The following is a 23,322-nucleotide window of genomic DNA, read 5'->3' as shown; positions in this document are numbered from 1 at the left end:
CGGGGTGTGACACACATAGAGGGAAGGAACAGGGAACTGAGCTACTACTAAGTTTTTTTTTTTTTTTTTTTTTTTTTTGTTTTAGTTTAACCCCTTTTATACTCCTACTTATTCAACAACAAGAATATGTAAAGTCTGCCCATCTAACACTTCAAAATCCAAACTAGGATCATAATGCCTTTCCATGATAGTCTAGGTAACGGCTTAAGAAAAGAGGATGAGGCTTATTGTCACAAAATGAGGTCCACACACAATAGTTTAAGCAAAACACCTCCTACTTTCCTTTTTAAAGAGATTCTAGGCAAACATTAGCAGTACACTGGTTCAGAAGTAAGCTTAAGACTTCAAAGGATTCAACTAACAATGAGACTTCAAAAAAAAAACCTTAAGTTACCTCTTTTAAAATATGCTAAACTTATTAAAGGTAATTCAAAACCTCCAAATGATGAAACAGGGTCAAATCTTACCTTTTAAACTCACAAACTTGACAAATTTCTTAGAGAAAAGATTCAACTTTTATAACAAAATCAATCTGAAGTTATATCTAGAATCACAGCCATATCATACAAATAAGCTAGTAGACTAAATTGTTCCATTATTATCAGACAAAACCATCCTTACAACATTATGAGCAGGAATCACCAAAACAAGACTAAACACTTAAACTTCCAATAAAACAGTACCATATAACAAAGCTAAAGCCTTAAACAACCTAGCACCATAAAACTAAACCTCAAAACACCATTCTCTATATCACACTTTGCTTGTAAATTCCAAGAAGAAAACAACATAACAAACCCTCAATCATGATTCAAATGCAGACTCCATCACATTATATCAAATTAAACAACCAACATCAACAATTTACCATCAACTAAACTAGGCAGAAATATATCCAAATTAGTGAAATAAAGCTTCAAACACACATTTAAACAACAATGTAATCACTTAAATTCATATGAAGATTGGAATTGAAATAGATAGTAGTATAGGAGTATTATCTCTTACAAAGGCAACCTAAAGATCAAATGGAGAGATTGAATCAACCCTTCAACAACAAACACCCAAAAACCTTTTTTCAGCCTTTTCTCTTTGATTTTTTCGAGGTATAATATACTACTTTTGGTAAATATCCTATGTATTATGGTAATATATTGTAATATATCTATATATTTTGGTAAGATAGGTCTATATGTAGTGTATTTTTTGGGATAAATTATCAAGGTATTCAAACCCTAGCAGTCGTGCCTTAACAGGTTTTTCGAGAAAAGAAAAGTCTCTCCTCCTCTACTCATACTTTCTATTTATAGCATGCCAATCATCTTAGGGTAAGGATGTGAAAGGTTCTAGGTTTTTCAACCAGATTTCCCTCCTAAATTCCCAAATCCTCCACATATTCCATTTCAAAAAATGAATAATGACAAAAAAAAAAAAATACAGCACATTGTACTAAACAGTACTAAATCCCTACTTTTTCACATATTGTACGAGGAATAACAAAAATAAAATCAGATTGTACAAACATATGGAAAAATAATACGCCAAAGATCACAAAACAACAAAATCATATCAACAAACAAACAAATATGACCGTTAAAAACCTTATCCATGCGTACATGTAGCCAAACAACACACACACACACACACACACACACACACACACACAGCACACACACACAATCACCACACACCCTCTTTTTGTGGTGGTGTGGTGGCACAAGGTGGCTAAAGCCTTAAAGGCTCGCCCATGGCATCCCACACCACAAAGGGGGTGGTGAAATACCCGTTATAGGCTAGAAATGGTGGGAACGTGGCGGAGAGACGGTGGCTGGTGGTGGAAAACCCTGGCGCCGCCATCAGAATCTCTCAAAGAGAGAGAAATAAAATTAGGGTAGAAAGGGGGTAAAATGACGCGTAAATGATAAAGGGGGGGGGGGGGTAAGTATATTAATTACTCCCTCCCTTTGATGAAATATAACACAACTTTAAAAATATAACACATAATTTAAGTTAATTAGCTTAAAATGCCTTCGTAAAATAACATTTTGACGAAATAAAAATCATAATACGTCGTTTTAAAATACGAGCTTCGAAACGAGCCCAATATTGATATACTTTTGAGAAATATTTAAAAATGGAAACAAATGCAGTAAAAATGAGCGGTAGTTTATACATCATCTTTAATTAACAATTTTCCCAAGTCGGACGGAGCGGGATATGTATCTTTTTTTCAAATTACGTTTGTGACAGTAAATAACTCGTAATTTCTTGTAATTGTTAATTTTTATGAAAATAATAATAATTAAACGTCAATTTTTGCAATTTTCTCGGGATTTTTAAATTTTTAATTTTAAAGGTGCATCCTTGCTCCGTCTTTGACTCAGAATTTTGAAAATTAAAATACGCGTCTTATGCAGTGAAAAGTAGGTCAACTGTGACCTTAAAATTGCTCGAGTTATAGGGGAGGATTTGGGAAATCCTATTGAAGATAGGTCATGGTTTTTGCCACCCCTGAGCAAAGAATATTTACGTAAAATCCTTGTGTTGATTTCTTATTCCACAATTTACTTCTTGCATAGTTGCTGAGGAACCTGGTTCTCCAATATATAGGTGACAACATAAACTATTATATCATCGTAACATTGAATAAGAAGTAAGATACTCTTATGGGTTTCCTCGAAATTCACAGTAACGAATAATATCGCTCTCTTCTCTCTCCATGCAAAACCCTAAAAGAGAGTAAACCCTAGTTTCATGATGGTGGCCGGCGGCCACCCACCACCGGTGGTTGGTCATGATATTGCTTCCTCATCTCAATTTCCTCCATTACAACCTTCAACCTTGCGCACAAATCCTTCAACAGTAGGGAATCAAAACAAAACCCTAGATAAAACCCTAAAGTATGTCAATCTTGTTAACATGCAGCCGCGGGATTTAGCCATGCACACGACCAAAAAGAAGATGTTCAACCCATAGAGATCAAGCCTGTAGTAACAAAAGATGGAAAGAAAGTGGTTACTTGGACAGAGGATGAAGTTTTACGTATGAATTCTATTGAAGAACTTGATTATGCAAACAGGAAAGTTCTCTCATGGTCGTCGTAACTTGAAGAATTGAGAGTTCAAATTCCTAAACAATGTGGTATTAAAGGTGATTGTAGAATTGGTTTGTTTAGGCATCATCATATTTTGATGAGATTGGAGAGACTTGAAGACTTTATCACCATGACATCTAAAGGTGTACATAATATTCAGTCAAAGGATGGATATTATTATCCAATGAGACCTTTGATTTATGATCCAACTTTTAAAGTGGAAGAAGAAACTACGAAAGCCATGGCATGGATTTCATTCCCACATCTGTTACCTACTTTCTTTGTCCGAGAGTCCTTATTTTCATTGGCATCTGCTGTAGGTAAACCACTACAACTGGACATGGCTACCATTAATAAAACACGACCTAGTTGTGCTAGGGTTAAGGTTCTAGTTGATTTAATTGATGAACTCCCTGAGTCTATAACTATGGAGATTGTGGACAAAGAGAATAAGAAGATTAGGGATGTGGATGTCAAGATTCAATATGATGTTTTACCAAAGTACTGCAAAAAGTGTAAACTACAAGGTCATAATGAGGAGGGGTGTAGAATTCTGCATCCTGAATTAAAGAATAATCACTTTGAAGAGAAGGAGAAAGTAGAAGAACAACTAAATGGAGAGGTTATCCTCAAGACTGATGGGAGTGCATGGAATAAAGTTAGACATGATAAATATTTAACAAGGGGAAAGGTGTTTGGGAATGCTGTTAAATTTAATCCAGTCAAAGATAATAGAGTGGTAACAAAGGAGAAAAGTCCAATGAAGTCCAATGATGCTGACAAGGAAGGATTGGAACCAAAGAATTACTATGCAAAACAAATTTGTTGTTCTGATCAATGAAGAAGAGATGACAGAAGGAGAAAGGGCAAAAATTGTGGTTAAAAATAATGATATGATGGAGAAAGTGGAGGAGAAGGATATAGAAGACAACACAGTTGATGTTCAGGACTGTGGTGATCAAGTCAAAGAGAATAGTTGTGTTGATGACAAGGTGAAGTCTCAAGAAGAAGAACAAGCTATGATGAAAGAGTTGGTGAATACTGATTCATCTAAAGTTGAAAAAGCATCATCCCCTTCTAAATGGGGTGATAGAGTGGAAGATGAATTAGAGAAGGGAGAAGTGGAAGAAAGAGCATTGTCTGAGGAGGTTATCCAGAGGGAGAGTGAGTTGGTGGATCAAGATGCTACTATAGTGGTATCTCCTCAACAGAATCTAGATGCAGATCAGTCACAGGAAAAGATAAATGTTGGTTCATCAGTACAATGGTTTCCTTCAAAATCTTCAGATGGTAAGCTGGTGGAGTCTATAGAAGGGATTGAATCTAGTCAAAGTGGTGGGAAGGTGTCTTCAATGAAAAAGAGCTCTCCTATGAGAAATTTACATGATTTGGTTTCACACAATCTTGTAAATGATCACAGTAGTCTATTGAAGGAAAACATTGATGATAATGTGATTAAAGATGGAGAAGATCCAGGTCATGAGCCATCTCCTAATGTGGAGAATACAGATATATCAAAGATGTTGTCACCAAATAAGGGGAGGGAAGTGGAAAAGGAAGCAGTAGTCAATGAAGAGGATCAAGGCAGTAATAAAAAGGGAAATAAAAAATCAGCTGGTATTGTTACTAATAAGAGTCAGAAGAAGAGTGGTAAGACTGTACCAGCAGATATTCAACAGCCTACTAGGGTGGTGCCAAAGAGAACAGCAACTAAAGCCTACTTTAAATGATGATAAAGTCATTAATTTGGAATATCAGGTCAGTGAGGACTCAAAAGGCTTTTCAAAGAGTTCAAATGCTTCATAGACATCATAAATTTTTCCTTGTGGCTCTTATGGAACCATTCCAGCATGTTAGGCACCTGCAGTTTTATAGGAGAAGACTGAGAATGAGTCAGGCTGGAGCTAATTGTAATGGAAAGATCTGGTTTTTTGTAGCAGACAATATAGAGGTGGAAGTTCTTTCAGATAGTGAGCAACATATTTCTCTAAAATTGCTCTTTCAAGATACTGGTAAAACTTTGGTTACTACCTTAGTTTATGCCAAATGTAGTGGAGAGATTGCAACTATGGGATAACATTTATAATTTGGCAAATGGTATGTCACTTCCTTGGATGATAGGGGGAGACTTCAATGTGGTGTTGAATGAGGAAGAGAAAATTGGAGGGATACCTGTTCTTGCTCAAGATATTGAAGATTTTGCTTTTTGTATCAACTCTTGTGAATTGGAGGAAATTCAGTTCAAGGGCAGCCCTTTCACTTGGTGGAATGGGAGAGCATCTAATGACTGTATCTTTGAAAGATTAGATAGAATGCTGGTGAATACAGAGTTACAAAGCTGGTTTAGTCATATGGAGGTGGAACACTTGGCTAGAACTGGATCAGACCATGCTCCACTCTTATGCACTTATGGGGAAGACACTCAGAATCAATACAGACCTTTTAAATTTCTCAAGTTTTGGGTGGAACATGAATCATTCCTTGACACAGTTCAGCAGAATTGGCCTACTTGGATGCATGAAGACCCTTTTATCAGTTTCAAGCTGAAGTTGAAGCATATGAAAGGGGTGTTATCTCAATGGAGTAGAGCTACTTATGGTGATATCTTCAAGCAACTAATCATCAGGGAGGAAATAGTTAGAATTAAGGAGAATTTGTTTGAAGAATGTCCTAGTAGTGGGAACGGAAGTGTGCTTCAACAATCCCAAGCTGAACTCAAACAGTACTTACACTATGAGGAGGAATATTGGAGACAAAAGCCAGGTATTGATTGGTTTGTGGAGGGTGATAGAAACACCAATTTTTTCATAATCTAGTGAAAGGCAGGAGGAAAAGGCTACAAATCCAGAGAATTCAAGATCTTGATGGCAACTGGTTAGATAATGAAGAGGAAATGGCAAATGAAGCAGTAAAGTTTTATCACAAGCTGTTTACTCATAGGAAATGGGCCATACAAATGAGGATATTCTACAACATATTCCATGCTTGCTGGATTAGGAGAGTAATGAAATGTTATGTAAGGTTCCTTCTAATGAGGAAGTGAAAGCAGCTGTGTTCAACCTCAGTGGTTCTAGTGCCAGTGGACCAGATGGCTTTTCAGGTTTATTCTATCAAGTTTGTTGGTCTATTGTAGAAGCAGATGTGATCAGGATGGTACTTGCCTTTTTCCAAGGTGCTACTCTTCCAAAGTCAATCACACATACTAATGTGGTCCTGATTCCTAAGAAAGAGATGGTACAAAGTTATTCAGATTTAAGGCCAATAAGTCTGAGTAACTTCATTAATAAAGTCTTATCCAGAGTTCTGCATGACAGGTTAGAGAAGGTCCTTCCTACTCTAATCTCTCCTCATCAGGCATGTTTTGTGAAGGGTGGGAGTATAATTGAAAATGTTTTGCTCACACAAGAAATTGTCACAGATATTAGGAAGAGGGGCAAACCAGCTAATGTGGTCCTAAAGCTAGATATGGCAAAGGCATATGATAGAATTTCCTGGAGTTTTTTTGACAAAAGTGCTAAATCAGATGGGATTTTCAGAAGGGTTCATTGATAAGATATGGAGACTGATAGCAAACAACTGGTATTCAATTTTGTTTAATGGAAAAGCTAGAGGTTTCTTTCACTCCACAAGGGGAGTCAAACAAGGTGATCCTTTGTCACTAGCCTTGTTTATATTGACAGCAGAAGTGCTTTCAAGGGCATTGAACTCATTGCATGACAACAGTTTGTATGTGGGGTATGGATTGCCTAAATGGAGTGCCAACATCAATCATCTTGCATATGCAGATGATACCATAATATTTGCATCTGCTGAGAGGAATTCCTTAAAGATGATCATGGATATTCTCAGAGACTATGAAGCTATATCTGGTCAACTGATTAATATTGAAAAAAGTGCCTTCTACATGTACCATAAAGTGGCAGATAGAGTGATGCAGGATGTGCAGCAGGTGACAGGTTTCACAAAGGGACAATTCCCTTTCAAGTACTTAGGGTGTCCCATTTTTCATGCTAGAAGGAAGAAAGTCTACTACCAAGATCTCATCAAGAAAGTGAAGGATAAATTGCAGAGTTGGAAGGGCAAGTTGCTGTCATATGGTGGTAAGGCTGTGTTGATAGGGAGTGTTCTTCAAAGTGTGCCAGTGTATGTGCTATCTGCTGTAGTACCTACTAAATACACTCTAAATGAACTCCATAGGATCTTTGCTAGGTTTTTCTGGAGTAATAAGGAAGAGGATAAAAGCAAACATTGGGTATCATGGAAGAAGATTTGCATGCCTAAAGCTGAGGGTGGACTAGGATTTAGGTCCTTTTTTGATATTTACAAAGCTTTGTTTGCTAAGCTATGGTGGAGATTTAGGACTTCAAATTCCTTATGGTCTACTTTTCTATGGAATAAATATTGTAAGAAGCTTAAACCAACAAAGGTACAATGGAAGGGTGGTTCACAAGTATGGAAAAAGATGTTGGAAGCCAGGGATCAAATGGATCACTTTATTTGGTGGGAACCTAGAAGTGGTTCATGTGATATCTGGGAAGATAACTGGACTAGGTTGGGGCCTCTCAGGGAGGTTTCAAGCTCAGATCACAATTTAGAAGAGGTGACTGAACTCATGAACTAAGAAGGTTGGGACTTACAAAAGATGAATGCAGTGTTACCAGAGCATGTGGCGAATCATGTTAAGTCTGAACTGAGCATAATGGGGCAATCAACAAGTATGCAGATGTACCATGGTGGACCTTAACTAATTCTGGTAAATTTACGATGAGCGAGTAAGCAGCATGGAACTTAATGAGGCGAAGAGAGCAAGAGTCATTGAACTATCAAAGAATATGGAGCAAAGGAGTGCCATTCAAAATTTCATTCTTTTTATGGAGGATGTGGAAAGCTAAAATCCCAAAGTGATGATGTACTCAAAAGAATGAATATTTCCATTGTATCAAGATGCAGATGTTGTCTAAATTCACAGTCAGAGGAAACATTGCAACATCTTTTCTTAACTAGTAATTGTGCAGCAGAAGTGTGGCAGTACTATACCACAGTAGCATGTATCATAGACCCTCTAATACAGTTACATCAAGCAGTGGTAAAATGGTGGAATATGAAGTGTGCAGTTAAGTTAAAACCGATTTTTGAAGCAATGCCATCATTCATCTGTTGGCAGTTGTGGAAGAGAAGAAATGCACTGATGAATGGAGCACAGATGAGTAAGAGTAAAGTCATCTACTGCATCAATCAGAACATTCACAACCTGATAAGTAGCCTATATCCATGGTTGAAGAATGTTCCACATACTTGGCCTCAGATGGTACAGCTTTTAGAAGGACTCAATCCTAGATCAGGAAGTCAAATGGTACAATGGAGATGCCCAAGTGCAGGGTGGTATAAATGTAATACTGATGGTGCATCAAGGGGTAATCCAGGCCAAAGTTCAGCTGCATTTTGCATTAGAGATGAAAGAGGTGATCTGATTCATGCTGCTGCTAGAAGATTAAGCAACACAACAAATATATGTGCAGAAGCAACTGCAATTCATGATGGTCTGCAATATTGTGTTAATAACCATGTGTTACCTGTGATCATGGAAACTGACTCTCTAGATACGGTGAACATCATTCAAGGAGACTGGGAAACTCCTTTGAAAGTTAGTATGGAGGTGCAAAAGATTAAAGAATGGAGAAAGAGAGGACAAGTCCAGTTTGTCCATGTTCTGAGGGAGGACAAAACAATACAATGGCAGATTTTTTAGCTAACAAAGGTGTTCAATTATGTAGGTACATTAGAAGTTAACAATTTCCAGGAGCTCACACCTACAGGGAAAAGATTGCTAAATATGGATAAATCCATGATGCCTAACTTCAGATTCAAAACATATAAGGAAAGGGAACCAGATTGAAGAAGGATGTTGCACTCTAATTCAAGTTCACTACTTCCTTAGACTGTAATATGAATAGTAACTACTAAAACTGGCCTAGCTAGATAGTGGTATTAGCAGTGCTACTGCTCATTCTTCTAGCAGGTTTGGATTAGGAGTTTACAAGACATGTTATGGTCAATAAAGGTAGTGAGTTGGATTCATCCGGGATACACAGGATTATGGTCAATAGCAGTTTGCATATGCAGCCACACTCTTGTTTGAATGATCATAGGGTCTGATAACATAGCACCTGGTGAGAGCTTTGAGGTGTCTGATAGTGTTATCATCCCAGAACAAGAGATCTTGCAACATGAGCATTCAGTTTGCAAAACTATGATCCTGATTACAATTTCTTTAGCTTAGAGTAGTTCTTTTATAGTTTGTTGCTTTATTCTTCTTTTTTCCTATCTTTGTACATACTTTGATTTTGGAATAAAATATCACTAGCATCCAGCTAGATGGTCTTAAAAAAAAAAAAAGTAAGATACTCTTTTAGCCCTCTCTCTACTTCGTCGTCTTCATCAAATTTCTAGGCTTTTTTGATGTTCTTGCATGTTCAAATTACAGTTGTAATGACTGAAGTTTCTCAGACAATTTGTGTGGGTTCAAAGTACTAAAATTAATTGCATGAAAATAGACGCTAAAGTTACACTGGAGCATTGTCTGCAATGGCTGCCTTACTTGCACCATCTCGTGGCGTTGTATGCGATTTCTTATTTTGATTTCAAATCAGCATTTATTTATGCAATTAGCACAAAATTTCAACTTCAACTTCATATCATGATTTCAAATCTCAAATTCTCCAAAAAGACATGATTTGGGATTTCAAATCATGATTTCAAATTTTTTTTAAATGTAAAACTTGACCCATAAGTTTTTATTTTGTAAGAAGATCCATAAATTGGTAAATATATTTTTTAAATGTAAAATTTGACTCAAAGTAACAATGTTGGCTCGTCTACTCGGTCATCTGATCGAAAATGCATGCTAGTCAAGAGATTGTCCGTACCATATGTGAGGATTATATTAAAGTGTAGTTACGCTACAACTCATGTTCAATTTTCCTTTTTATTGAACTAAAGTTCGATCAATATATATTGTATTTCTTAGAAAGGCCTTTTGGTAGCGTATTAACTTTGTTATGACTTATAAACTGTGATTTGCTCATTTGGTAAGATTGTATAAGAGATGGGAAAGTTTTGATAGTTTTAACAACTTGTGGAGTTTTCAGGTTTATGAGAAAAAATATAAATTAAGAAATTCAAATTGCATGTCCAAACAAAACTTCAACTTCAAATCAACCTGATTTCATATCATGATTTCAAATCATATCCAAACGGGCCTGACTATAATATAAGGGACAAACAATGATGGTATGATTTAGTAGGTGTTTGGCTATGCAATTTGGAGCTCAAATTTAAAGTTTTGATTTGAAATCAATATTTGTTTATGACATTTGAATAACACTTCAACTTCAATTTGAAATTCTAATTTCAAAACTCAAATTCTCCTAAAAGGTAGTATTTCAAATTCCAAGTTTGTGATTTCAATTTTTTTAGAAAAATTTAAAACTTGACCCATAAGTTTATATTTTACAAAAGAGACTCATAATTTAAATCTTGCAAAAAAAAAAAAAAAAAAAAAAAAAAAAGGACTCATGCTCGACGTGAAGAGATTGTCCATACCATGTGCGAAGAAACACACCCAACTATGGTGAAATTGCCAGCTACACACCTAAACTATTAAAGGATCCTATAACACCCCCCCCCCCCACCCCACATTAAAGCTTATTTTCGTGTTATCTACCCCTTGAACTTATTTTTGTCGTATTATTTACCCTCTTTACTAATTACCCGTTAAAAAATATGTTAGAACACATCATGATAAACACACACTTATTCAAAACTAATATAAATGGGTCTTTAACTTTTTTCTTTTTTTTCCATTTGATTCTTTCAAACTCAAAAAATCGGACCCTCGTCTTCTCAAATCCTTCGTCCTCCTTTCACTGTTTCGACGAAATTACAACTGCAAATAAAGAACTAAGCTTGAGTACACAAAAAGGTAATGAAGGGCGACAATTTGATCATGTGATCAAAAAAGAAAAAGAATTAAAAGAAAAGATGGAGATCGTAACAGTGAAAGAAGGACGACAAAGGGGTTGAGAAAGGATGAGGGTTTGGTTGTTTAGTTTGAAAGATCAAATGAAAAAAGATATTAAGACCTTTTTATTTTTGTTTTAAATAAACACGTGTTTGCACATGTTGTGTTTAACTCTTTTTTTTTTTTTAATCAGGTAATTAGTGACGGGAGTAAATAATAAGAAAAAATAAGTTCAAGGGGGTGCTAATATGAAAAAATAAGTTCATGGGGGTCATAGGACCCTCGCATAGTTTAGATGTGTAGTTGACAATTTCACCATAGTTTAGGTTTACGTTTCCATGCCTTTATCCCTAAACAAGACTATCCTTTAGGATTTTGATCCAAATGGCCGTAAGAGCACACAAACATGTTCGAATCCTACGGCAGATAGAATACTGATATTAGCTTGGGCAGAAAACAGTTGGGACAGTCACAATTGTTGCCTAAAAGGACGGATCTGCCCATGATCTCACAGTAGTGGCAAAACAGGTCCAGGACTTTGATATTAATACATTCAGTATGAATAATAAGGTATCTACAAGTTTAAGCGTGGCTTTGGTTGTTAACTAGTTTGCAATTTATTGCAACTTTTTGGCGAAAATAAATGAATTGCCAGCCCAGATTCAACACATAGTAAAAGCTAATGGGAGTAATACCTCGACTTTCTCACAGAAATATTTGAACAATTTCCCAGCCAAATCAAGAGCTGCTTTTAACTCAAAAGAAAAAAACAAATGTTTAAAAAGAAAGAAAATAAAAGAAATGACGCAACACGTGAAGTTTGAGAGAAGCATCTATCATGCGACACCATGTTTTTCCAGAGTATACCTCTTATTTTCCAACCAATACTCGACAGCAATGAGTCCCTTTTGAATTAGAAAGCACATCAAGCCACTGAATCACACACGAGACAAGAAAGTCATCTTTTTCACTTTTCAGAGTGGATGTGATCTTGTTATAGGTAATATACATTTTGTATATGTACCTAGTGCCAAAAACATGTACTCCCCATTTAAAAAATTACTCATTCCGTCCCAATTTAAGTGACTTCCTTTTCTTTTTAGTCTGTCGAAAAAGAATGCCTCTTTCTATATTTAAGAATTGACATTTCAAATCTATAACCATAAGATTCAAAGACATTTTAGTACAATATACTCATCTTTAATTTAGGACCACAAGATTCAAAAGTCTCTTTATTTTTTAAACTCCGTGTCTAGTCAAACTAAGATACGTAAATTGGAATGGAGGGAGTAAATACATTTTAACATGGGAAAAATTTGGATAAATACATTTTAACATAGGAAAAATTTGGACTTTCAGAAAGTCAAGACAATACTCTGTAAACTACTACTACAGAACTCATATGTCACGACCCAATTTAGCTAAGTCGTGCGGGCACCTACCTTTCCCACCTCGGTAAGCCAACCCTGAACCCAACGATAGTAAAAAAGTAAATAAACAACTATATAAGCGAAAGAGAATAAATCACGTAAGTCTGACCATAATAATATAGAACAACTGCGGAAATAAGAAAATACACCCCAGAGTCTGATCTAATCCATACAAGAGCATCTAACTAGAATCTACAAGTCTGGAATATCAATAATACATCAACACTGATTATGTCTTGGAATAGAAAATAAGACATAAATAAAATAGAATCTTCAAGGCGGCGGACGTCTCGTGCTTACCCTGTAGACTCTAAGCAAATCTCGGAGCGACTATCATCCACGAGAAACAGAAGTAGATCTAACCTGGAACACTGCATTCATAAAAGAATGCAGCAACTGAAGATCGGTACAAAACCATAGTACTGGTAGGTATTATAGACCGACTAAGTATAGCTAACATAATTCAGACAATAAAGCAAGATAGGCAGATAAATCAACGAGTATAAGTCAACCACAACAGAACCAAGTACATGTCATCACCTAGGTGGAAGCATCTAAACCCAAGTGTACCAAGTCTTAATATATCCAATCCGGACCCAACAACACAAGTAAATCACCAGATCATCACAATATAAGCCATAATGCAATGCAATGCAATAATGTATGAATGCAAATGCAATGCAATGTCAAATACACATGTACTACGTATCAAGTATCGAAGTATTCGGTAGCACAACCCATGGGGGACCCGCGAAGTCCATGTACTCACTCAATTCATGAGTCCGGGCCAACCATCGGATATCGGACTCTCACATTACTCCACACAATCCACGATTTCGAGACAGCCATCGGATATCGGACTTCTCACATCACTCCACACAATCCATGATTCCGGGACAACTATCGGATATCGGACTTCTCACATCATATCACACAATCCACGATTTTGGGACAACTATCGGATATCGGACTTCTCACATCACCTCATGCAAACTGAGCCCAGCTCATTATAGTGTTTCATCAAGTATCAACAATGTATCAACAAAAGATATCATGAGAGAAGCGAATGCGTGCAATAAATGAATCAACGTCAATAATCAGGTCAATATCACAAGTACCAAGCATGGGTACGCCAACCATATCATGAAAGACTACACAAGTCATATGGAATACTATCCTCGTATCAACATCAACAAGTAAGGTACCACAATATCATGAACAAGATATATCAATAGTCTCCAATATCTACTATTACCACGCAGCATCAAGCCAATAACAATAGAGCAATCAAGTCACAACACAACGGGGTGGCTAGCCCCAATCACGCAACAAGGCCCAACCTAAGACAATATCCAACCCAACTTCATACACGAAGGTTTACATGCTTTCTCCGACAATATCATCAAAATATATGCTTCGCTACACGAAGTCTCACCAAAGGTAAGCCATAACCTACCTGGATGGCCGAACAGCAATACACCAACAATCACTCCTTAGCCTTTCCCTCCCGTTGAGCCTTAAGACCAAGAAAGTCTAGGCATATTCGAAATCTAGATTAGAAATCATGAAGATCGATACCTATATTGCTATCATTCAAATTGGGTCAAAACCAACCCTAGAATTTGGGGAAACGGGGCCCACAAGGGCAAAAAGGAAAATTCGGGGGTAAATTATCCAATTAAACACTAGGTGATCAAAACCCATCAACTAATTGCTAAATTAACTCAAAGATTCATCCAATTTCAAAATCCAATCAAAACCCCAAATTTTGGATATAAACCCTAACTTTTAAATTCAAGAATTCATCACTAATAATGGAAGGTATATGATTAACAACCTTAAATACATCATAATCTAACATAAACCCAATCAATTTCATCATTTAAAGCAACTTATGAAGTCTAACCAATTTTATGAACTTCTCAAGAAAGACCCATTAAATCCACTTTCATGAAAAACCCCAATTTCCTATTTTAGAAATCATGGATTAAAGCTTAAACCAAGGGAATGAATCAAAGGGAAATACTTAGATTATAGTTTAGACCTTACCACATGGAAGAAACTTGAAGAACATCCTTGAATTCTCCCAAACCCAAGCTTTCAAGATGAGAGAAACCCAAACAACATTAAATAGCAAAAACGCCCAGCTGTTCTGCCTCGTTTCTGGTGCCAAACGATCCCAAAACTCGCTTTTGATGCCTCCAATGGATTCCTTGTGAAATTCCAGTTAAGTTAGGCTTTTGAATTACTCCATTTGACCTTATAATGAATGAGATATGTTGGTTTCAATATTTGGAATAGCGCAGATTTTTAAATACGAATTCAGTGGCAATTTCATAATTAATCTGAAAAGCCTGGCAACCCAATTCTTAGAAAAATGACCATAAATCCCTTATACGATGTCAAAATTTGATGATTTCAGTTACTATGGTTTCGAAATTACACTAGGGATATAATGGTTTAATGGAAACACGAATAAAAAACCGTTTGCTCAATATGGTACCCTTTATGCTCAAATCGACGTCGAAACCGAAAACAATCACCATACAACCCAAACTTATCCAAAACTCATCGGAATCTAACCAAACTTTGTGGACATGTACAAAATCATCATGCAAACTTATTGGAACTTTCAAAACATTGACACGGGATCATCTTGACCCGATGTTGACCGTGGTCAACTCCAATTCTAACTTAACTAGTTTCTCAACCAATGACTCAAATCACACCCGAACCCTTCGGGAACCAAACCAATGACACCTCTAAGTCATAAATCACCCTCCGGACCTCATGGAAATGTCGGAATTTGATTACAGGCACGTTTACCCAAAAGTCAACTTCGAGCCAAACGGTTTTCGCTTTAAGACCAAATTTTCTAAAAGTCACTCCAAAACCCAAAACGATGCCTAGGGAACTGTGCCACCGGTCCCCGCGGATCAAAATAGTACTAACAAGGCTGGGGGACGAGTCAACGGGGGCAAAAACGGTAAAAACGCAATAACGACCAAACGGGTCGTTACATCATAAAAAGAGTTACAGTTACAAACAAACAATAGGTATATCTGTGCAAAGCATGTAAGTATTCTACTTTCGCTGTAGTTTTATTCATGACATTGTCAACAAGGGAGAATGCTTTGGAAATATAGAAGGAAAAGGCTATAGCAAAAAGATAACTCTTCTCTTCTGATCTACAATGGAAATATGTTCCCTCTATGTACAGGCACTAATTACTACACCAAAACATAGCCGCAGCTAAGCCACTAATTCCTGAACCCCATTTTTACCATGGACCTGTCTGTGTCCTTCTCAAGCATCGCCTTTTAGCTCCTCGTTGAAGGTTCATCATCTCCTGAACCTGTAACATCAAATGCAAATATTTCAGGTGTCAATTGAACTGAAGCAGCCAAAATGCCTGTACAAACTCAATTTCGAAATTTAATAACTCGCAGAAGGAGCAAAGCATCGTTGAGCTTTGATACATAAAAATGCTGGTTGGAGAAATGGAGCTAATGTAATTAAACCTACAATCTGTTTTATTCTTTCGGGATATGGAGGAAAAGCCAAGGTAGATAAATTTTAAAGATATTTGGATGGAATTCATGTACCAACAGAAATAGTACCTTTTAAGCCACTTCAACCTTTTAATAGGATAATTTTGAAGTCTAGCATGGAAATACAAAGTGAAATCAACGTTTATCATCAGTTTTTTTAATGGTGGTGACCAGATCAGCTTGTGCCCTCCCTCGACTATTTCGCTGTGTACCTACTACCTCCACTAGTTTTAGCAAATGGCAAACCATAAGAAACTGGATATGGTCAAGTGACATTGTTTTTTCTTTGTGAGCAAGGAAACAACAATGAATCTTTCACACACAAAAATGCTTGGAAACGTTTCTAAAGTTACTGACACCTAAAAAATACTTGCTGATTGAAGAAGATGTTAACTTGGTACACCTGTAAGTAACTCGGACAATTGTAATGGAAGTTTGACACATTACACAAAAAATACTAGTCTTACGCACAGATGTACAGACAGGTTTCTAATGGATATAACACAGTATGCTCTGGTACCAATTTGACGGAATCATTCAACTATATCTGTGAGTTCAAACTTTATACAGACAAGCTACATGAAGACAGTAATTTTTCTCGTCAACAAGATAGTAGAGCATGAGGGGTTTGACGTAGAAGTAGAGGAAAACAATAGTTTGAAGTACCGGATTCTTCTGCATTTCCATCATCTCTGCCTGCAGCAACACAGTCTAGTTAGTGATGCCTCTTTAAGAATAACACCGATGAATTCGCTATACAAAACATCACCTGTTTCTTCTGCAACTCTTCGTTTTCTTCTTTAAGTTTTGCAATTTCTGCTTCTAGCTCCATAGTGTAGGCCTACAGTAAGTTAAACATGTGGAATCAGCAAAAAACTGAAGTAAAGACCATATTCAAATAAGCATTATTCTTGTAACTAAAGGAACTGTTGTGGGGGTAGTTTTCAATGTTTCCTATATTTACATAGTGTACAAAGTTTTGAGTTATTCAAAGTTTGTCATAGCTTTTTACCCACATATTATGATTGCTCCTGTAAAGATATGGCACTTGGCCCTAACTCAACCCCAAAGTCTAGCTCAAAAGGGGAGGACTACCCAAGTCCATATAAGCAGACCACTAGTCCAGACCCCAACCAATGTGGGAATCTAACCCACTCTAAGAGCCCCCCCTTGACGCCCAGGCCCAACTGGAGCGTGGACCGGGAGCCCAAACAGGGATGGACCTGGCTCTATCTTTGATTTTTTTTTTTTTTTAAATAAGGACCTGGCTCTGATATCATGTAAAGATATGGCACTTGGGCCTAACTCAACCACAAAAGCTAGATCAAGAGGGGAGGATTGCCCAAGTCCATATAAGCAGACTACCAGTCTATTCCCCAACCATTATGAGACTCTAACCCAACATTACCTTGTATTGAACGAGATCTCTAAAGCTTCTCATGAAGTGTATCTTCCATGTCTTGTCATGTTAGATCGCTATCATATTACGGTCCTGCTGCTTAAGATATCCTTTTTTTTTGTGTATTTGAAAGATCCACCATGTCCGTGCATAATAAAAGCAGAATGTTAACTCCTGTGATGGTTGAAGTGACAAGAAGATGAAGCTAAATTCTATTTTTCCTTCACGTTCTGCTCGTCCTCAGCGCATTATATGTGTTTAGAAACACCCTCCGTTTTTTCTGGGGGAAAGGCGGGTTTAGAGGCACTTTTAAGACCATTTATCTACCTCTTACAAGCAACACAATGGATAATGAATAGAGGACATGGTTTTCTTTGGCATGTAGAAAAGTAAACTAGTGTGCAAACTTTGAAAGAAGAAAATGAACGGGGGTGCCAGAATTCACATGGATAAACTATCTAATTTCTGATTTTCCAAATAATAAAATGTTCATCTCCTACATATGGGGAAATGAATAATTTCTTTGGAAATATGGTTTAGTCCATTCTCTCCTCCAATAAAACTTAAGAGGACAAAGTGAAGTTTCCAAATGAATGGACTTTTTAGTCATTTTTCCCAGTAAATCGAATAAATAATAGACATATGGTCGTCTTCACTTATGATCTAATGCTTGCAACTCTTTCTTGTGTGTAACAGTAGTCACCACAACTCCACAAGAGGTAAGAAAGGTATAATATTTCCAGTTTAGGACTTTGTAACATCCATACCAGATAACAAGAAACTTGAAACATAGTTACATTGACCTCTATAAATGCACAGCATAAGCAATCCTATGTGCACCTCAGATGGTACTCCTTCGTCATAAGATAATATTCAGCCAATTTAGTTTGTTCTCTATGCTCTGCTCTCTTATTTCCGGATAAAGACAATTGAAAATCGAGAACTACTCCTCTATATCCCATTTTATGTGAAGGTGTTGGACTTGACATGGAGATTAAGAAACAACGGAAGACTTTTGACATAGAAGCTAAATATATTACCAAACTTTGCCTTAATAATTAAATGAGAGGTTATAACAGTCATGTTAGTAAAAAGAGTATAATGAAAGATGATACAGAAGCGAGCCAATTTTTTCTGGGACTAAAAAGAAAAGAGTGATACCTAAGATGGGACAAAAGGAATAATAACTATAGGATATTGTGTCTACAACGAAACGGTGTATAAGTGTAGGAAGTACTCCGATACAATTTGGTAAATGGATAGAGAAGACTGTTCTTACCCCTATTTTACACAAAACCTCTAGATATCGCTTGTCTTCAGCTCGTTCTCCTAGGAGGTTGTACTTCACACAGTAAACTGGATGACATCAATAAGAACATTCTACCTTCTCTTGCTATATATTCTTTTATAACAATGTTGTTTGAGTCAACTTGCCTGCACTTCGACTATTCCACCGGATACCTGTTACTACCCACCAACATAGGGACCGAGTAACTCTACTCACCAAGGTTTAGGCAGATGGAAGGGATCACCTAAAATGAGACAAAAGGAATACTAACTATAGGATATTGCTTCTGCAAGGAAATAGTGTACAAAAGGAAGTACTCCAATATAGTTTGGTAAATGGATGTATCTCTTCTTGTTATATATTCATTTTTAATAATGGTTATTTCGGGGCCAACTTGCGCCCACCTCAACTATTCCATCAGGTACCTCATACCACCCATCAATACAGGTACCAGATAATCTACCCACCAAGCTTAGGTAGATTGGAAGAAATCACCTAGTGTTTGTCCCTGTTGTATTTGAACCCTAATCTCCAAAATTTGCACCCATTTCATTAACCACTAATCCACAGCCTTGGGTGTTTTTCTCCTTTCACTATTTGGTAAATGGACATATCTCCTCTTGATATATTGTTCTACGAAAAGCCGGGATTAAATTGTGTGATCATACAGAAATCTTCGAACACATTGAAAGTGACAAACAGGATTTTTTTTATAAACGTGGTGTCCGGGCCAGCTTGTGCGCACCTCGTCTAATTCCACGGGATACCTATCACCTCCCACCAGCAGTAGGTATCAGGTAATTCTGTCCACCAAGGCTGGGACAAATGGAAAGAAATCACCTAGTGTGTTTTTATCTCTGCCGGGATTTGAACCTGAGACCTCATGATTCTCAACCCACTTCATTGATCACTAGGTCACACCCCTAGATGCAGTGACAAAAAGATATTTTGTGGAGTCAAGTGAAGATGAGCCATCTTTGAGTGTTACTCATGTATATGTTTTATTGATGTTTTATATTTTAAGATACTACCAAAGGTTGTCAGCTCACTAAAGACCGTTGATCAAACCTCTGCCTGAAACCCGAGATTGCACCCTCAATACCAAGCCCCGACATACCAACCCACTCAATCAGTTCGCAGTAATCATATCCTTACCAGCCTATAATTGCAATCTGACCTAGACCACTTATATATACAGGTAGAATACCCTGTAATTCACCCCTAACCAAATTATATGCTAGTCTAGCATTTCTTCCCAGTCATCAAAGTGAAAAAAGGGTGCACTCCAGGAGAAGCCAACAAGTCACAGAGTAACCGGTCAATCATGGTCGCAACCACAAGCCAAATTTGATGTTTTAAAAAAGCTAGCCAGGGGAAAATGTCAGTAGTTGCCTTTGAGAGACAATTTTAAGTTCCTCCTTCCTATTTTCTTACCCTGGAAAAAATAAAAAGAAGAATGGAAAAAGAACCTAGCCTACCAGCTAATGAAACAAATGCAAATTAGAACCAAATTTTGTTGTTCATGTTGCTCATAGTCATTATCAACCATGGATGGTATTGCATCAGATCATGAACAGCAGTACCTAGTATCACAAACTACTACAGAGCAGATATATGTATCTGCGTAATGGTAGGCTCAAGGAACTGCTTTCCGTCTATCATAGCCCCAGAACCTCAGAAATCATTATGGACTAAACTTTTGATGAGCAAAATATTGTACACACCAAAGGAAAAAGTGATAACATTCCTTGATCAGAAACTTGAGTCCTTCCCTTCTGAATTTTGGCGGTTGAGGAGAAATAACCGTCCACATGATTTTCTTAACATGATTTGTCTAGACACTAAATTGAGTTTCATCAGAAAAGTGGAAGAGCGAGTTATATCCATCAAAAGAACCAAATACAAATACCATATGGTTAGCAGAACAGGAAGTTGCATATGGTCAGCAAAACAGGAAGTTCAAAAATATTGGATAAGCAAGTTTGTGACAATTTAATCATGGAACCAAATAAGATGGAAGCATAAAAGGGTATAAGTGTTTTTTCTCAACTGGAGCACACAGCTACCTGAAAAAGAACAAACGAACAAACGTTTCTTCACTCACACCATTATGGTTACCAAAACCTAACTACCCATCTTCAACAGATTAGGTGAAAATATAAACTTTAAGAAGTGGAAACCCCAACGAAGTTGTAGAAATATCTTGACTAATCCTGCGTAAATGATAGTAGTTTCTCTATGAACTCTTAAAAGAGCAGATTTTATGAGCCACTTGTATACACTTAGTGAGAAAGATCACTCACCAATTGTTTCTCAAATAAGCCAGGAATGCACAGAGACAATAAAAAACTATGAGCTTATTTGTAAGAGGTAAGGGATTTACCTGCTTCCTAGCTCTAGATCGTGCTGCAGACTCTCTATTTTTTATCATTCTCCTCTGCCTCCTTTCAACAACTTTCTCCACGGTACCGCCTTTCCTTCCTCTCAAACCACCATTAAAGACATAAGGAACTGGAGATATAGAAGATGTATCTCCATTACTCCTCCCGAGTCCATCTGATGAAACCGCTGGAGATGCTGTCGCACCGATTACACCCCCAGCTCCAAAACCAACCATACTCATTCCTCCACCTGTTAGAGCCGAACCCTGTACTAAATTACTACTAAATGCTGGATCAGATATACCAACAATACCACCCCTCATCCCTGGACTGCCTAATTGACCACTACTCGGAAAGGTCATCGGAGCGCCATAAGCCACACCAGGTTGCTTTGGGAAAAGGGGTTGCTGCTGTTGCATTGTTCCTTGCTGTTGTTGCACAGATCTGATCCCATTCACATTCACTGGTAAAGTAGCAGACTGAATACCACTTTCACTATTATTATCAATGTTCCTACTAGCCATCAGAGTTGTATTCTTATTGCTCTGTTGATATCCAAATCCCATTCCAAGATTATTATCACTAAAGTTACTAGCTTTGGCAGCTAACTGTGCCTCTTCTCTCACAACACCAGCTCTAACCAAGAAATCCTCAAGTGTAATCTCCCCTAAAGTCTGTTGCCTACTAGGCATATTCGACGATATCCCAACATCATTTCCACCATCATACTCTTTTGATATATCCTTCCACACTTGATCAACAGTCTTGTGACTCAGTGTCCTAGGTAAAGTTAATGACCCTTGCCTCTGCAAATTCCCACTTGAAACACCCAATTCTTGTCCGCCAATCTCTTCTGCACTACATATGTTCTTTAACAACTCATCCATGTTCATTGACCCAAAATCCTTTCCACTCCCTCTTAGAAACTCATCAAATGTCAATGAATAAACAGACGATTGTCGTGCCAACGGATGTCCATCCTCCCCTGGTGGCTCATTTCCATACTTCTGTAAATGCAAATTACTCCCCATTTACCTCAAACTCTAATCTTTGCTTCAAGCTATAAGGAGGGCCTCAAAGTTCTAGCAAAACTATATAGCTGTTTCAGTTTTGAAATTGCAAAATTAGCCTTAAATTTAATCTTAAATTTAAACCACAAACACTAGTTCACGGGCTTGACTTTTATGGCTAACTCTCCACCAATAGTACTTCAAAGTTCACTCTTTTATTCAGATCAATAAGTTGTGTGGTTACTGCTCCTTAAGCTTTTCGTGGAAAATAGCTAAACACTTGGAAAGGTTAGAAAATCAGATGGAAGCTAAAATTCACCAACCCAAGATCAGAAAATTCTCTTAAAAGTGAAAAACTCTAGTTGAAATTCACTTCATTTCCATATAGCTGGATGCAGTTTTAGATAAGAACAAGAAACCCATGTAGACGTAGCTGCTGCGCACATGCTTTTCACATGTACATAAGTACCTACTCCACATTCACAAAGTACAAAAACTCAAAAATCAAGCACATATCTGAAGATTTGATGGAATGATACCCCACTTCAAAAGCTAATCTTTGAATGGTTACTGTTACTAGAGTGTCTTACATGCTTATCTGAAGATTTGAAGGAAAGATACCCACTTGATAAGCTAATCTTTGAATACTTACTATAATTCCTTATTACTTCCTCCGTCCCAAAATACGTGTCACTTTAATAAAAAAAACACACATATTAAAAAATTAATAATGCAATGTGAAGTTTACCAAATTACCCTATATAATAAAAATAAATTACTTTTACCTTTTAATTAGAGCATGCACAAGAAGTAAACCTTTTGACATTGAGAATCCAACGATACCAAGTTACTATGTGGCTTTCAACATTTAGATGTTACTTTATTGTCTAAGGGTAGAATTGAAAAAAACTAGTCAATTTATGTCTGGTTTTCTAAGGTGACACTTATTATGGGACGGAGGGAGTAGTATATTCTAAATTGCCATATTTTTATATTAAAAAATATTTCATTTTATTTTCATTTACTTCCTATAATATAATTTTATATTAACTAAAATATCATGGCATATTTACATTGTAAGTTTCAAATTATTTTTTCCTTAAATTGTGTGTCTTATTAATTGAAGGAATGTATTAATCATGGTAGATA

At 36.9% G+C, this 23,322-nt stretch overlaps 2 protein-coding genes and 1 long non-coding RNA gene across 4 annotated transcripts; 1 reads left to right on the top strand and 2 right to left on the bottom strand.

The window, feature by feature from the left end:
- Positions 1-4,982: 4,982 nt before the first annotated feature.
- LOC132046072 (uncharacterized) lies at positions 4,983-8,843 on the top strand. Its single transcript, XM_059436615.1, has 6 exons — positions 4,983-5,106; positions 5,216-5,857; positions 5,911-6,002; positions 6,092-6,568; positions 6,618-7,694; positions 8,064-8,843. The coding sequence occupies exons 1-6, from the start codon at positions 4,983-4,985 to the stop codon at positions 8,841-8,843; spliced, it is 3,192 nt and encodes a 1,063-aa protein (XP_059292598.1).
- A 4,913-nt stretch (positions 8,844-13,756) lies between these two features.
- Positions 13,757-14,950, bottom strand: LOC132046071 (uncharacterized). Its single transcript, XR_009412592.1, has 2 exons — positions 14,594-14,950; positions 13,757-14,077 (listed from the first exon to the last, which is right to left on the bottom strand). It is a non-coding gene; the product is annotated as an uncharacterized LOC132046071 (long non-coding RNA).
- A 583-nt stretch (positions 14,951-15,533) lies between these two features.
- LOC132046070 (ABSCISIC ACID-INSENSITIVE 5-like protein 5) lies at positions 15,534-22,784 on the bottom strand. 2 transcript variants are annotated; one of them, XM_059436614.1, is made up of 5 exons: positions 21,445-22,784; positions 21,166-21,324; positions 16,865-16,936; positions 16,762-16,791; positions 15,534-15,899 (listed from the first exon to the last, which is right to left on the bottom strand). In XM_059436614.1, the coding sequence occupies exons 1-5, from the start codon at positions 22,192-22,194 to the stop codon at positions 15,825-15,827; spliced, it is 1,086 nt and encodes a 361-aa protein (XP_059292597.1). In that variant the 5' UTR covers positions 22,195-22,784; the 3' UTR covers positions 15,534-15,824. The 2 variants fall into 2 exon arrangements, with proteins under 2 accessions (XP_059292597.1, XP_059292596.1); XM_059436613.1 differs by having other exon boundaries at positions 21,166-22,783.
- Positions 22,785-23,322: the final 538 nt, after the last annotated feature.

The sequence above is a fragment of the Lycium ferocissimum genome, unplaced genomic scaffold, assembly GCF_029784015.1.
Source record: "Lycium ferocissimum isolate CSIRO_LF1 unplaced genomic scaffold, AGI_CSIRO_Lferr_CH_V1 ctg9282, whole genome shotgun sequence".
Classification (NCBI taxonomy): domain Eukaryota; kingdom Viridiplantae; phylum Streptophyta; class Magnoliopsida; order Solanales; family Solanaceae; genus Lycium; species Lycium ferocissimum.
This window is presented reverse-complemented; position numbering and strand designations above follow the sequence as displayed.